At 38.0% G+C, this 15695-nt stretch overlaps 1 protein-coding gene across 1 annotated transcript in view; it reads left to right on the forward strand.

Annotated features, from left to right (window-relative positions):
* Nucleotides 1–15695, forward strand: part of LOC117332688 (LHFPL tetraspan subfamily member 2a protein-like) — a 66495-nt gene that overhangs the window by 14866 nt on the left and 35934 nt on the right. Inside the window, exon 2 of the mRNA XM_033891687.1 lies at nucleotides 5739–6149. Within this exon, the coding sequence (XP_033747578.1) occupies nucleotides 5780–6149 (370 nt within the window). The 5' untranslated portion in view covers nucleotides 5739–5779. The remainder of the gene's footprint in view (nucleotides 1–5738; nucleotides 6150–15695) is intronic.

The following is a 15695-nucleotide window of genomic DNA, read 5'->3' on the forward strand; positions in this document are numbered from 1 at the left end:
TCTGTGTTCCAGAAAAAATACACGGATACTAGCTTGTGGTTGTACTTTTCAAATGCTATAATCTTCATTATCCTGCTAAATGTGAAAACTGCATGGGAAGATATTCGAAAGAGCACAGGTCCGAACGTGTTACATTCGCTATTATGTTGCTACACTTTGTAAATGTACCTTTCTGTTTTGGATTTATTTAAACCTATTTTTATTGCCATAAATCAAAGCAAAAAGGATTGGGCAAAAGTTATAACAACATTATTAAAGCCCTTTCCCAAATAATTACAAAGGTTCAACATTTGGCAAAAAGAGAGTGTGAAAGCCATCAATTAAATATTTTCGTAACATTGTTCTCCGAAGATTCAAAATGTAAGGAAGTACAGGAAATTTTTTTATACATTTTTGAGAATTCACATAATTATTATAATTTTTAGAAATGTATATGAATTGTGACATGACGTAATGTGCAAAGTACCGTCATGTGCTTGATAGTGACGTTTTCCGCGGCACAACGTTACAAATCAACACGGCTGTTTTTTTTTGTTTTTTTTTTTCATTTTGTAGTACGTCATGATCTTGGTCAATGTCTGGAGAAACGTATTGAATGTTTTATCCGCAGAGAGAATGACATTTCACATATTCATACAGGTTTTCATGTTTACAGCATTACAACAGTGTTATAATATGACTTAAAATTAATTATACGTTTTATCGGGAGGCGTCTATACCATGCACGTGTAATTTTAAACATAATTCCATGCGTCACATAAATGTATTTTTAAGCATACATGTACGTGTATATGTATTTGTTTTCTTCAAATTATCAAACATTCCATGTATGCATATAACAATTTATTTGTTTTAATTTCTAATGGAAATTTTCATGGTCGGGCCAAGTAAATATTACAACAAAGCAAGGACGGAAGGGCGGCAGTTTTGCACTTTGAAATATGCGAGGCATAATTGTCCTTTCATAACTCAAACCGAATAACACTGGCAACAGTATTCCGTTATATATATTATTCATATTCGTCTCTTAAACCTACATCGATCTGCACCAATGTCACATCATAACTATTTTTCATTGAATACAAGTAGTGAAAGAAAACACACATAACTTCCCTTACTGACTACATAAGTAAAACACAGTTACCACTATTGTGCTGTTACCTATATTTTTCTCCTATTCATAGCTCTTTCCAGTTTATCTCTTACTAAATCTACGGTTAAAAACGATCTTTTCTGGACAAAACCGGTATCTCGCTCGGACTTGGTTTTCGGTATAAACATCCGACACGGAAAAATCTTGATGGGATAGCTGACTCTGCTGTCTTCTATGTACATCAAACATAATATTCATCGCCATTTTCAGTAATGATGGTTTAATGATACCCCCAACCATCTTTAAATATCGGTGATTTAAGTAAGCTTTAATGAGTCGCTAATGATTGATTAGCGTTAATGAACGTTTGTACAACGTCATAATTTTGCTAATGACGTCATGACATTTAATGAAGGTTTAATGAAGGTTTAATCCATCATTATCTTTTAATGAACGTTCGAACAACCGGCTCCAGTTCATTAACCTTGAGACAAACAGAATTTGGTCTCCCTTTCTCAAATCGCGGCTCTCAATTCCAAAAAGATCCATACTAAGTCTGCAGGAAGTATATTTTACGAAAATTGATTTGGTAATACATTAACGACATATTAAACAAGAGTGTCACCAATGGTACAGAAGCTGGCCTCTTATTGTTTATCATCCTACAAAACAATAGCATTAGGAACTAGAATCTATGTCACAATATACTGCAATTTTAATAGGAAATATTCAAATATTTGTATGTATTGAGCATAAGGGGAAAGGTGTGGGCATAAAAACAGTTAAAAGTGATACTTTTCTTATTACCGGGTACTCCGGTTTCCTCCCACAGTAAGACCCCTCGCGCGCTTCAATCCGGGCCAACAAGCGTGATTAATATAAGTTAATATAACTTGTTTCGCAATTGCTGTTAAATGATTAAAGTTTATATTTATAAAATGAACAAACAAAATCAAAATGAATATCAGTCGACTCCCTTAGAACAAATACAAAGGGGACACAAAACCCGGAACATTTGACTTTGGTATAAACAATGTAAGACAAGATAAAGCAAGGGGGAAATTTAATACACATAAATATTCACCTACAACCAACACACCATAAACTGTATGTAGAATAACGCCTTAGTGAACATCACCTTTTCCCGCCAAACTGTTAATTTCGTTTCATCTTTCTATCGATCTTTATCCCTTCCTTTCAATATAAATCGCCATTAATGATATAGAACAGTTATATTACTCATTTTTTCCCCTCCTAAGTACGATTATTTGTCTTTTTTTTTTTTATTTTAGCCCATTTTTAAATGAACATAGCTGTTCATAGGCGTTAAATGGGCCGAGCGGTTAAGGTGCCCCGACACCTCTGGGTTACGAGTTCGAAACCCAAGTGGACAGTTTCCTGGTACTGACCGTAGGCCAGTGGTTTTTTTTTCTCTGGGTACTTCGGCTTTCCTCCACCTCCAAAACCTGGCACGTCCTTAAATGACCCTGGCTGTTAATAGGACGTTAAACAAAATCAACCAAGCCAAAACTAATCAACCTTTCTGTCATTTAAAGCTCCTTCTTCACCCCTCCTCCGCAACCTTCCTCCTCTGCAATTTCACACCTCATTAATATCAGCATAATATGTCTCTCCAGTAAAACTCCCCCTCATCCCAACCCTCATCAAACAGAGCTGACGACAGGCCCGCCATTAACGGAAGTCGCCTGATGATGTTTGCAAACCGCCGCGTGGCGCCATTAATTCAGTTGTAATTATTCTTCTGTTAATTAAGATATTTCTAATTTCCCTAAGACTCCGGTTGTGCTGACTTCCTTGTGGAAAAAAATAGATTTATTTTCGTCCCGGCAAATACGTCAAAACATAACCGATAAAAAGTTACAAGTGAAATGTACTCTATTCTACTGCTAATGATGTTGAAAGTTCGCTGTTTTGGAATATCTAAAATCTAGTAAACCTTCACTGCAGTTCATTAAACGATGTGAAGTTAGAATGGTATTTTCCTATTATTGAATTATCATTTCAAAAGCGTCTTGCTGATAAAGATCGGGATCACTAAAATGTTCTATAATGTAATGTCATTGCAAATTCTGACTCCATTTTCAAACTGGAAAAAAAAACGGTTTTCGTTAGCTTCCAGGAAAGCTTTAAAACAAAACAAAATGCTAAAATATGTTAGACCTCAAGAGGTTAAATACTTTTTAGTTAATTTGTTTTATTTACTTTGAAATACGGATGTTACAAAATCGACCATAATGTTAATAATCACTAGGAGAAAAAGAAATGAAACGTGATATTTTAAAAATATGAAAAATGTATACAGAGCGGTATTGATCTAATTGATATATGACCGATCCTAACTCCATCGGAAAACCACTCGGACCTTTCCGTAATATCTTCGGGAAAGCATGTGCTTTCTTTTCGACGGAAGTAATTAAATGACCTCGTTACGTGACGAACCATATGACCGATTTCGCTTTCTTCGTGATAAATCGTGCATGATCATGTTTACGAACAACAGTCAAAGTGGGCAATGTTTTAACCCACAAAATATTTACAAAAACAGCAAAGTCGGCGGAATAGGCTCGTGTGTCGCTTTATTATGTGTATATATTATTGTTTATAGGCCGATCTCTCGGTTTCCTGAGGGCGAAATCTTAGGTAATAGTCGCTTATTCGGATATTTTATTCCGGAAGCGGGGTCTGGTTTTACAAGTAGTTGTAACATGTAAGATAGGATACCGATCGCAACTTATCGGGAAAATTTCCGGCAATTCTCGGGAAATCAAGCTGACGATTGCCGGAAATTTCCACTATATGCATATACATGTATTGTTAAGAAGCATGTCACATTCATCTAACGTTTTATTTAAAAATATATCAATCATTTGATTTAACAATCGTTTATGTTTCAAAGAGACAAACTTTCCGGAAACGACACGATGATTAAGAAATTGTCAGTTATACTAGAATTGTTCGTCTACATGAAATGGTTTGACGTTCATTTACAAATATCTATGTACCTCAAGTCATAAGCCTGTTTACCCCACCAAAATGTCTTGACGTAATGTAATGAGCGAGGTTATCCGACATTTACAGTCTGGAGTTAGCCCGTGTTTTGTAAATGTGACCCCCGTGGAGATAATATCCGCCATGACACCTTGTCAGGCTACAGCGATCTCTATACAATATATAGTGATGCAGACGGTCTTGAAAGCTTTCGTGCCCTATGCTTACTTTTTGGGGGTTGTATGTTCATTTTCAGACCAGCGGTATATTAATGTAAGTCGACATTGAGGAAAAAAGGTAGTTATTTTCCCGCCAGCAGACTTCGCACATGAGATACATATATGTTAAGCTGAGGAGACATGTCTGAGTTTATGGAGCCCCCCTCCCTCTTCTGAAACGGACTTTCTATTTTTATACGTATATATTTTCGAGGAAAAGAAAAATCCTGGTCCTTCGTATCGGGAGATTGTTTCTTCAAATTTTACAGACGTCTTTTATATATCTGATTTATCAAACCAGTTTGTTTATTTTGTACACGAAACCTTTGCCGAGGAGGCCATGAATCAGAAATTGGTAACTTTTAATGGAAATATTCATTCATTTTCGTTCGTTCGTTCGTTCGTTCGTTCGTTCGTTCGTTCGTTCGTTCGTTCTGTCGTTCGTTCGTTCTGTCGTTCGTTCGTTCGTTCGTTCGTTCGTTCGTTCGTTCATTTTCATTCATTCATTCATTTTCGTTCGTTCGTTCGTTCGTTCGTTCGTTCGTTCGTTCGTTCGTTCGTTCGTTCGTTCGTTCGTTCTGTCGTTCGTTCGTTCGTTCGTTTATTCATTCATACATCCATTCATTCATTCGTTTGTTCGTTCGTATCAAACCACATATGAGGTTGTCAAAATGTATTCCTTTAGCCATGTAACTACTTTTTGATAGACTGACAGTCATGTTATAGTTGGCGGAGAAAATGACACGCTGACAGGTTCTGAAACACGAGAAAGCATAATCTTGTTATCAGTTCCGAGAAACTTTATTTCTATTTCAATTAACTTCTTCCTGTTATTTTGTCAGTGAAACTTGCTGACATGACATTTAAACTGACGTCAGGTTGTGTTATTGGATAACAACGAGACTTGTTAGTGATAGGAATTTTGTTATTTAGATTTTTCTTTTTTTTTCTTTTTTTTTTCGTTAAGGTCATAAATTTGGAATTATTTTCGTAAAAAATGTGTTTAAACATGAAATAAAAGTGTTTAAGTTCATGTATCATAAGCAGTATGTAGAAGGGGATATAAGCAATTGGTCCGCTTTTAACTTGCTCAAAAGAGATACAGAAGAAAGTTTTGCCGTCTAGCATTCTACTACCGCCTTCCTATTAATTCGGCCGGGGAGGAATTGTTCGTAAGCTCGGTAGAGCCAGTGGTCCCGGGTTCGATCCTTATCGGAGGCACATAAGGTGAATAACGACCTGTGTTACTCAGCCTAGTATCAGATATCTAAATGTACTGTGATGTTTATTTTGTAGAAAGCTTAAAAGGGGGTAGAGTTTCTATACCGCATAGGTATTTCATAGAAACATAAGTTCTAGTGTTGATTTAACGATGTCATTCATATGAAAATTATATATATTGTTGTTGTTTTTTTCAGATGTAGTCGAGCTTTGCTGCCATCATGGTTGACGTGACGTCATGATCTCGCCTGTTTTGTTGCTATGGGCGCTACTCTCGGTTCTCGTCTCCGCTCTCAGCACTTATTCTTTCGTCCAACCTGCCTGGTTCGTCACTTCCGGCCAGTCCAACAGCTTTGGCATGATAAGCTTGTGTATGACCCGGATTGAAGTCTCGCAAACACCTGACTACGAGATTTGTGAGTTCTATGGCGGATACTTTAACCTCGGGAACTTGCCGTCAGGGGCGTGGCAGGCGGCATGCGTGTTGTATGGAGCGGGATGTATCCTGTTGTGCTGTGGCGCGTTCCTCGCTGTGACGACTTCCTGTATTCCAAGTGACGTGGTCAAGACAGTCACCGTTATGGCCGGCTACGTGCAGTTCATAGGAGGTAGGTCATGGTTACATTGTCAATGGGGAATAGATCCTTCAGTTTCCTTGTGAGATATAAATGCCAATGCTATTGATGATACTTAATGTGCCCGTCTGGTTTTGTTGCCATTATCGCTGTTCTCATTTTGAGAACATGCCATTATTTGAATTTGACTTACATTTATTGGGCAATTTGTTACTGATGAAGCAGGGGACGCTTACTTCTCCGGACCACATGGTCTTAATCTCCTCATTTTATTTCAGTGATATCCCTGTTAATTAATCTTTGATTCGCATTTCCCGTTAAATTTTTGTCAACGCCGCCGTTATCATTAAGTAGCTAACAGAGTCGCATCGTGGTAATGGAGGCGCATCTTGTCCCCGTTCTGCCGATTTTTAGTTACAATACTTCACGTGTTGGCACAACATACATATCATATTTAGTCACGTTCAGTCTATGACAGCATGGATTAATTCTTAGGTGAGAGAATTACTAGAGAAATTCCTGTAGAAAAAATCACAACTATTCAGATATACTGTGGCAACTTTATAAGGTCAATATTTCTAATTAGATCGCTGAACGGATGGTCGGCCATGTTGATTAGAAGTGTCGATAGTTTTCGATTCCCATACAGCTTCTATATTTACGAATACTGTAGCCAATTGACCTAAATAAACATTTCTGTGACTGACCATCTGTCACTTTATATAATAAGTCGAGTTCAACAATCAAACTATGGCGAAGCTCTTCCATCTAATGTTGTTATACATGATGAATAGCAACCAATCACTATCTTTCTTTCAATTGGATTAGTATATGTGATATATCTCGTTTCATTGGTCCGACCGACGGAAACACAGTGTTCAAAGTTGAACCAGTCATACAGGCATATGCATTGAATTTAAAAAAAAAATTCTTCATTCATTTAATTGTGCATACAAATTCTATATTACCAAAGAGTGCTTAATAGCGATCTAATAAGCCCGGGGTCACATTATTCGATTATCTAGCAATACATGTCAATTAACAGGCCATGAAGCCATACAGCTTAAGTGCTGATATTGAATTCATCAAGTTTTGCTTTCAAAATCAGTTTCGTTAACAATGTCCGCCGTAGTAGATTATTCACAAAATCAGTCAAGGCGGCACCAGAAACCAATCTTGAAGCTGATTTGCTCCCATATGGTACAACTGGGAAATATTTTGTTAAAAGAAATTTCGTAGACTGGGGAGCGTTTAGTTTTAGATCTGCGATACAAAAAAAATTGATTTCAAGTCTACAACAGGAATTATCTGAAGAGAGAACTCCATTGAATGGTTACTTGATTAGTTTCATAAAGTCGATGTTTAAAGGAAACACATCCATCAAGCTTGGATCGTCTGAAAAATTGTTTCTGCTATTTTCCTTTCATGACATAAATATATTTAGCATATTTACAGTTCTCGGAACAGTACAATAGTGCATCCTTGTAGTTATCGAGTATCTGTACACAATGAGATTAGATGATTAATTCCTATGGCCCGAAACCTTGACCATTGGTCAGTCGGAGTGACCAGTATGACTGGCTAATCAAACGCAAAATTAGTTTTACTCTTGGGTAATTTTGATGACAAATTATGACAGACACATTTGGATTGTCCTGGCATTGAAAGAGTCTGTAGGAATGACCATTGGTCATTTTGACCAGTGCGACGTCGACTCATTCCGTCCCCTGTGGTCAGTCCGGTGAGCAATGATGGCGGAACAAATGTCCAGAATGTCTGATGAGCGGTCAACATGCTAGTCATGACTCATGAGATTCTGCCCTCTAGGCCTGAATCCGAGAGCAAAACCTATCAATATCTCATAAATATGAAAGGCACGTGCATATGAGATGCAAACACAACATAATGGGGTTTTGATGTTCGCGTCTAGCATACTAAAATAGAAAAAAATATTTCGATATAAGTTGGCTCGCGAGGCCGTGTAGATATTCGTTCATGTTCCATTTATTTTTATCCTGTATGTACCCAGCCCCAAACAAAATGTATATCCCTATCCCTATTACATCTCTATAACCAGCCCCTAACCCGGACTCCGAACGATTACCCTTTGGGTTAAACAGCCCCCTAGGTTACGCCTTATCCTTTAGCGTTAGTAAATTTCCATGCAACAGGTCCGCCATCATTTACAACATACTTTAACAGTATCTAAAGACTCGTGACATCAATATTTAAAGACTCGTGACATCTCGTAACATGTCGGCAATCTCCGTAAAACAAGGATTTAGATCGATGCGGTAAAACCTGACCGACATTTTGTTGCATCAACGGAGCTGGACGATATTTTGAATAATTGTTGTGACGAAGTTTACCGACTTCTGATTCTTAGCTTTGGCGACACATGCCTTGAAGGCAGTGCTCGGGATGTTTCGATATGGCATCCTTCGCTTAATATGGTTTTCGCTTAATATATGGTTTCATCATTAACGCTCAACACATTCGGGTTTTTTTTTCTGATTCTACGGTCAGGTTACACTGCATAGCTCTGCAAACTAATGATACGATGTAACTGGAAAAAAAATTTCTCGGCCGAATATGATGTTTCTTTAACAACTAAGATAGTCAACGTTTGCTTCATGTTTATGTACCAGAAAATCTGATATATCGGTCAAGCTCGTTAGTATCGACGCCATTCTTGGAACAGCCAAAAAATCATGTGATTATTTGTATCTAACGGCATCTCGCGTCAAACGAGGCATGGTAAGAATAGTTGTTTAACAGGAAAGCGAGTAGTGGGCCTCCACCGGGGATCGAACCCGAGACCATTGGCTTACTGGGCCGCTGATCTACCGACTGAGCTAATGGAAAATTCCACCTAACGCGAAGCTAGAAGGCGACTGTGTCACTTTGTTCAAAACCTTTTTAATGTACTTTCTTCGTTTAGTAATCGAACTGGACCTTACAACGGAAACATAAAACAGTGTGAAATATATAAATTGCCATTCCCAAACTCCTCATTCTTACACATTAAAAATGGTTAACGTGTTCACTTTTGTGTCAATTATACCGCTATATATTGTCAAGACAACCAACGGAAGTCATCTAAAAGCAAAACAAACACTTCTGAAATATCACACAAAGAAACTGAAAGAACCGGAAACTCTGCATGTGAGCTTAGGCAGCAAAAGTCTCAAATTGCACGTTTAGTTTCGTATATTCTCGTACTTTCCATTCTATGACGTCATAAAAGAATAAAATGGATTCCTCATACAAACACAGGCAATGTTTTCCGGTAATAAACTGTCGATTAATTCTGAGAAGTAAAACTAATGACCGTATACATTCAAATTAGAACCATCCACGGCTGTACCGGTCCCGCCGGCTCGATTTACTAAATGTCGGGAGACCGTACAATGTACCATTACTGATGGCCATTTCCACCCATGCATAATTGCCTAATAATGGGAACAAATCCTCGTGCTAGACTTCTCATCATGGGGGAGCTATAGCGTTATTGACAAAGATAGCCTACTTCATTATCACACCATCAATTGATTCCGTCCCAATTAGATCAGTGGTTTATTGGGCACACACTGTTTAATGGGCTCCGCCGAATAAAAGCTCAGTCGACCACCTATCGGTGACCGTTCTTCCAATTACTGCGGGACTGTTATAAAGGATTTTACAAATGAGGAGAGCGACAGCGGTGAACACAGATCCGGAATCTGATTTAGACTATTTATATACTTGTATATAAAAAAGGTTTCGCTTTAAAAGAATTCTTTTTCTTCTCTTTGAATGCGGTGAAATTGACATTAAGTTGTGGGAACTTCCTGTTATTCCGCGACTCTCCGTGAAGAAGTAATTACAAAGCGAGTCCATTTGGCTGTCACTTGAATTTCATTATTTAGAAATATATTCCTCCTTTTGATCGAGGCTGGAAACAACGACAGCCACAAAAATTCCAAAGTGAAATACGTTTTTTTCTTTTGTCACATCCATTGTACTATAACCCATCGTAAAACGCTTTGCGAGGTTTTGCCATTTTTTACCCTGCCGGACGTCATTATAAAGCAGTGTACTGCAAAAACCAGAAGTGATAGAAACGCATAATAAGTTCAAATGTAAATTGTATGTGTTCGCACAACATCACACACGCATGCAATTATCATATTTGTCTCTTGACCGTAACAAACCAGAATAATTACAAAATAAATTGGGTTCTATTAGACAATAGGAAAAACTAAACTGTTGTTTGCATAATGTGACAAAGTTTCCCGTCCTCGAGTCCAGCTGTGGCATTACAGTGTGATAGCACTATAAACATGTCCGTCATTGACCCGATCAACCGTAAACACTGTCTTTTACGCTCCCTATTGCAAAAGGGAAACGCATCCAACAAACAAACAAAAGATCAACGTTATGATCTTCGACAATTTATTTTCACTTAACGGACATTCCTTCGTTCGAACGGCAGATATTAATGGTGGCTGATCTCGGCCATGTCGCATTGGTTTCATCCGAAGAGCGACTATGCGCCATGCGAAGACAGACAATGCGTTAAGTGGAGAGCGTTCATTTTGTCACATGGCGCACTGTCGTTCTTCGCTTGGTGGGGGCGACAATGCGACATAGCCGAAACAAGCCAGTATAGATATGAGTAGCACAGTAATTGACCAAATATATATATAAATACAGACGCCTGGAAATAAATATCATATTTGTACAGAAAATCTGTACATTTAGATATCACGTGACACGACAGACAACGGTAAACCGATCAGAGCATGACGAGTGATGTAGGTGTATGGTGTTTGTTGTGATGATAAGCCCCAATTATAGTTCGTTTTTCCTCGAGAACTTGTGTAATGGAAACACGCAAAGCTGGTTATGGAGTTTAAAATATAAAAAGCATTCAAGATATTTCACAAAATTGAACTTACACGTATGTGAGCCCCACAGGAGACAAACAGGTTGACATGGAAACAAAACGTTATGTAAATAAAGGAAATGGCTATAGATTCCGTACCAAGATAAGACAAAAAACACAATACACTCGTAAAATAATCTATTGTGGTTCGATGAGGTTATTTAATTTTTAATGGCAGAACATTTCGAGCAAAAGGAAGTTGAGTATCCCGCGAGCAGAAAGCAATGCAAATTCCTCGTTCGACCAATTTTCCAGGTTTGGTTAGGTTAACAGGGTTTCGTCTCCTTTCACGGCAGTTGCTGTGTTCAGGCGACGTGAGGGGCCGGTTATCGAGTGTCTCCGGTATCTGGTCATTCATGGAAATTAAAAGAAATACCGTAAGCTGGATATCCGTAAATAGGTGTGTGGTGTTTGGTTTATTGACGACTGGAGTTATTTTCCCGAGGAAGTCTTGGCTGGACTTTATTCTGTTAATGATTTGCATATGCAAATAGGAAGAAACAAATGATTTGCACATAATTCTACTACCTTAGAGGTGATATATGTAACAGAGCGCATGATTGATTAAATTCAAATCACTGCCTCCGCTAGGGATCGAACTCGGAACCTCTGGCTTACTAACTGATCGAGCTAAAGAGAAGATCTCCCTAGCCGAGCGGTATATTGCGGCTAGTATTTACCAGAGTTACATATATGCCTGCGACCATCAATTACCCTAATAAATCATATTAGATCAATTTAAGCCTTTCACCGACGTTATGTCCCTTTAAACGACTGACTTGCCAAGTAAATTGAAGCAAATTTGATGTTTCAAATCACATTTGGAAAGGGAAAATCTATCGACATCAAATTTAGATTTGAGAGTGTCATTCAATATACATTTGTATATCAATATAGAAATATTTCAGATTATAGATTTTAAAAAATAATTAATTTCCACGTGACTAATCAGTGACTCATGAATATAGGGGGATTGTATCTGTATTACGAGCTAATGTCAATTTAACCGGTCGTTGTGTAATATTACACAGAATATGTTAGAAACCTGGGAATAAAATCAGGTAAAATACAATGAGAAAATGCAAATATTTTTTACAATAACAATAAACCACAATTCCACAGCGATAAAAATTGACATTTCACTTTTTCAATATTGTTGTTACCGCGTACAATCGTAATGTACATAAAAGGCGCCGATCTATGTTTATGGATCTATTTTAATATCCATATTTGTGAAATTGCCTTATAGGACATTGATCGTTTTAGAGATCGGGTGACGTAGATTGGTGTCCGATGTCCTTGTTCTGACTTCCGGGCGTCCGACAGTCTGGACACTGTATGCCCATATAAGGTCATGGTCCCATGAGGTCTCGGATGATTGGTCGATGGTCGTGGGAAAAAGATCTCATGTTGCGTTGAACAATTTGCTTTGATGATATTGTTTTTGATCTCCATTTCAAAAGAGTTCCGCATCACGTGATCGTAATTGACCACTCATTGTGGTAAAACTTATTATTGCTATATAATGATACAGATCGATACTGAACAATCATATGTGAAGAACAAACAGCATTTCGACTTTTTTCCCGTCAACAGGAATACAGTTATTATACATCACGTGGTCCCTTGTGGCTGAGCACACTCCTATCCTGTCGACATGTTTTTATCAATTACGTATAATCATACTTAATGATACTAATATTCAACAATACATATTTTAACGATTGCACCACTGAAATTAAAATTGTGTGCAGCAAAAAGCGACATCGCTTTATATAAGTATCCTGCCACACTTCGGCGTATTTAAATTCCTTAAGCTTAAACAATATTTATTTGAGAATAAGTAATACAATACAATAAATCAAATGTATACAACGAGCTGCACATTGATATTTCTTTCATGCGCAGCCGTACGCACAATCAAATGAATAACTCTCTCTCTCTCTCTCTCTCTCTCTCTCTCTCTCTCTCTCTCTCTCTCTCTCTCTCTCTCTCATTGTGTAAATAGGTTGCAAAATTGCATGAGAGTGTATATATACTTGTTATATTATTTTATGCCATCTTTAATTTGTATTGTATATATACCAATGTTTTGTCACAGGGAGAGGGCTTTGAATAAGTTGTACAACTTGTACCCAATCCCGTTGCTTAAAGGCAATAAAATATGTTTAAATCAAAACGCACAATACGCACCTCATATTTATGCAACGCAATCGTTTTGTGTAAGTTTTATTTACGCCGGCATGTGTACATGACGGTCCAGTATGCCTGATAGTTTTGGGAATATACTGTGTGTTCAAGGATTGGCCGAATGTGATGCGAGTACGATTTGCAATACACCGGTATCCCGGGACGAGCTGTGTGAGCCGCGTATATTGGACGTAAATTATATATACATGTAGTGTACTGCTGCGCAGAAGCGAATATCGACGTTGGCGCCAATTAGTACCGTTCGTCCTCGGATCGAGCAACGCATTGTACTTATTTGAAATTTATGACAAAAGTATAATAAGCCTACTTGCCGAACATCCAAAGTACATTTGAGATTTGGTAAAAATATGATTTTAGATCCGATATCTAATGTCGAGTTTAAGCTTGGTTCAAGAATAGAAGAATTACAACAGGCGTTCTATAAGTTATCGTGTTGAGTGATAAGTTTGGGGAAATACGGACGCGTGGATTTAAGTACCTGCGAAACAAATGTACAATTTATATATTCCTAAAATAATGGCTACATGTATTGTTTCTGTATGGCGAAATATACTCGAGTAAACCTGGTATTTATTTCACATAATACGAACTTGAGCTCCATCAATATATCTCGCTTTATGAAACAGGCGTACCGCCAACGGTACGAAGGTCGGCCCATATTGTATATCACTATACCTCTAACATTAGGGATGGCTTCAATATCACTATACCTCACAATAACATTAGGGGGCGAGTTCACTAACTGAAATCTATATTGTATATCAATATACCTCACACTAACATTAGGGGTGGGGTCACCAACTGGAAAATATATTGTATAACACTATACCAACACTATCATTAGGGGCTGGGTTTCCCACCTGGATTCTATATTGTATACAGTGGCGTAGGAAGTCGTCAAAAAAAAATGCCGCGAAAAATGAATATAGCACATTTCCAATTACAATCATTCGGGATCAGGCGCGGAAGGAGGATTTTTCGAAAGGGGGGGTCCAGTAATTAAGTGATAATGCGAGCGCCATAGGCGCGAGCCGATATTTTTCCTTTTTTGCGAGGGGTCTGGGGGCCGCCCAGCGGGTCCCAGGGTGGCAAAGCCCCCCTGCGAAAAATGAATATAGCAAAAAGATAGGCAATTGCCCCCAAAACACACATACGCACTCACCACACACATTCATGTCGCACGCACGGGAGGCCGTCCTTAAATGACCTTAGCTGTTAATGGGACGTTAAACAAAATAAACCAAACCAATCAGTATTACATACCGGTAATTCAAAAACATTGGTAACAGACTACATCGAAGTAGACTTGATTACTCCCCTTAGTACCATTCCTCTCCGCTAGTCTGCGCTCGCAAATATATTTTCGCATGATTGATATTTTCGAAGCGAAATCTAGCGGAAAGTAAAAAAACTACGGCAGGCAACCCAGTCCAGCATCGTAGTTGGTAAATTGGATTGGTTCGCTTGTAAACAGATTCGGAGGAAAGTGCTTTTTAATAACCGGAGATGGATAAACCACCGTTCGGGTACTGACCGCTACGGACACTTGTCCTTGACCATCATTAGAGGACAAACAAAAATTAGCCACACAGTAAACAGACATCAATAGTGATTAACTCGAGTAAATGCAACTTAAACGAAAGTTTGTAAAACGAACCATCCTCTTCATCCGTGATCGAAATCTCATTCCGGCATGATTTCAATAACGGTTTAACAAGATTAGAAATTACATGTCCATTTTGTTTTGACATTTCTGTATGGATTTTATCATGATTTTTGCTTTTGTACGCGACTTTACTACGGAAGCACAGTTAGCATTATACCTAGTGACAGCGAGCGATTAAATTATTTATAGAACAGGGCTGATGTAAACTGCAATTGTCTAAAATAACATATATTGATTTCAAGCCAATTCGGCAACAAAAGATCGCTAAAAAGATATAGAGAGTCTCTACTTCTATAGACACCGGGTAATATATCATAATGGTCAAGTAGGAATATATATCCACTGTTGGTCATCACTGGTCAGTTTTAACAACAGGGACGTACATTAATGGTAATAGCGAAGTTAGGGCAGTTAACTGTGTATTGAAAACGTTGCATTTTATTGCAGATAATTTAAGGGGAATTACTACTGCTTTATTACTATGGTAACGGGTTGATATGCTGTCTTCGAAATACGAAACCATCACTAGCAACAGTCAAATAATATTTTTTGTCTATAGTGGAGTTGAATGTCTTCGCAACATTCAGAGTCAAATGAGGACTGGCGTCATGGAGACTCCAACATTAGAAAAAGTACAGAAAAATTAAGTAGACATGAAAGAAATGATAAAATACAAATAAAAAAATAAAAATTTCAAAGGATCGTAATACGGGCAACAGATCATGTTTTGTCGCAGTCATTCTTGCACCCTAAGCAGTAGACTCAGACATCCAGA

Source organism: Pecten maximus, chromosome 8 (assembly GCF_902652985.1).
Source record: "Pecten maximus chromosome 8, xPecMax1.1, whole genome shotgun sequence".
In the NCBI taxonomy this organism is placed as follows: Eukaryota; Metazoa; Mollusca; class Bivalvia; order Pectinida; family Pectinidae; genus Pecten; species Pecten maximus.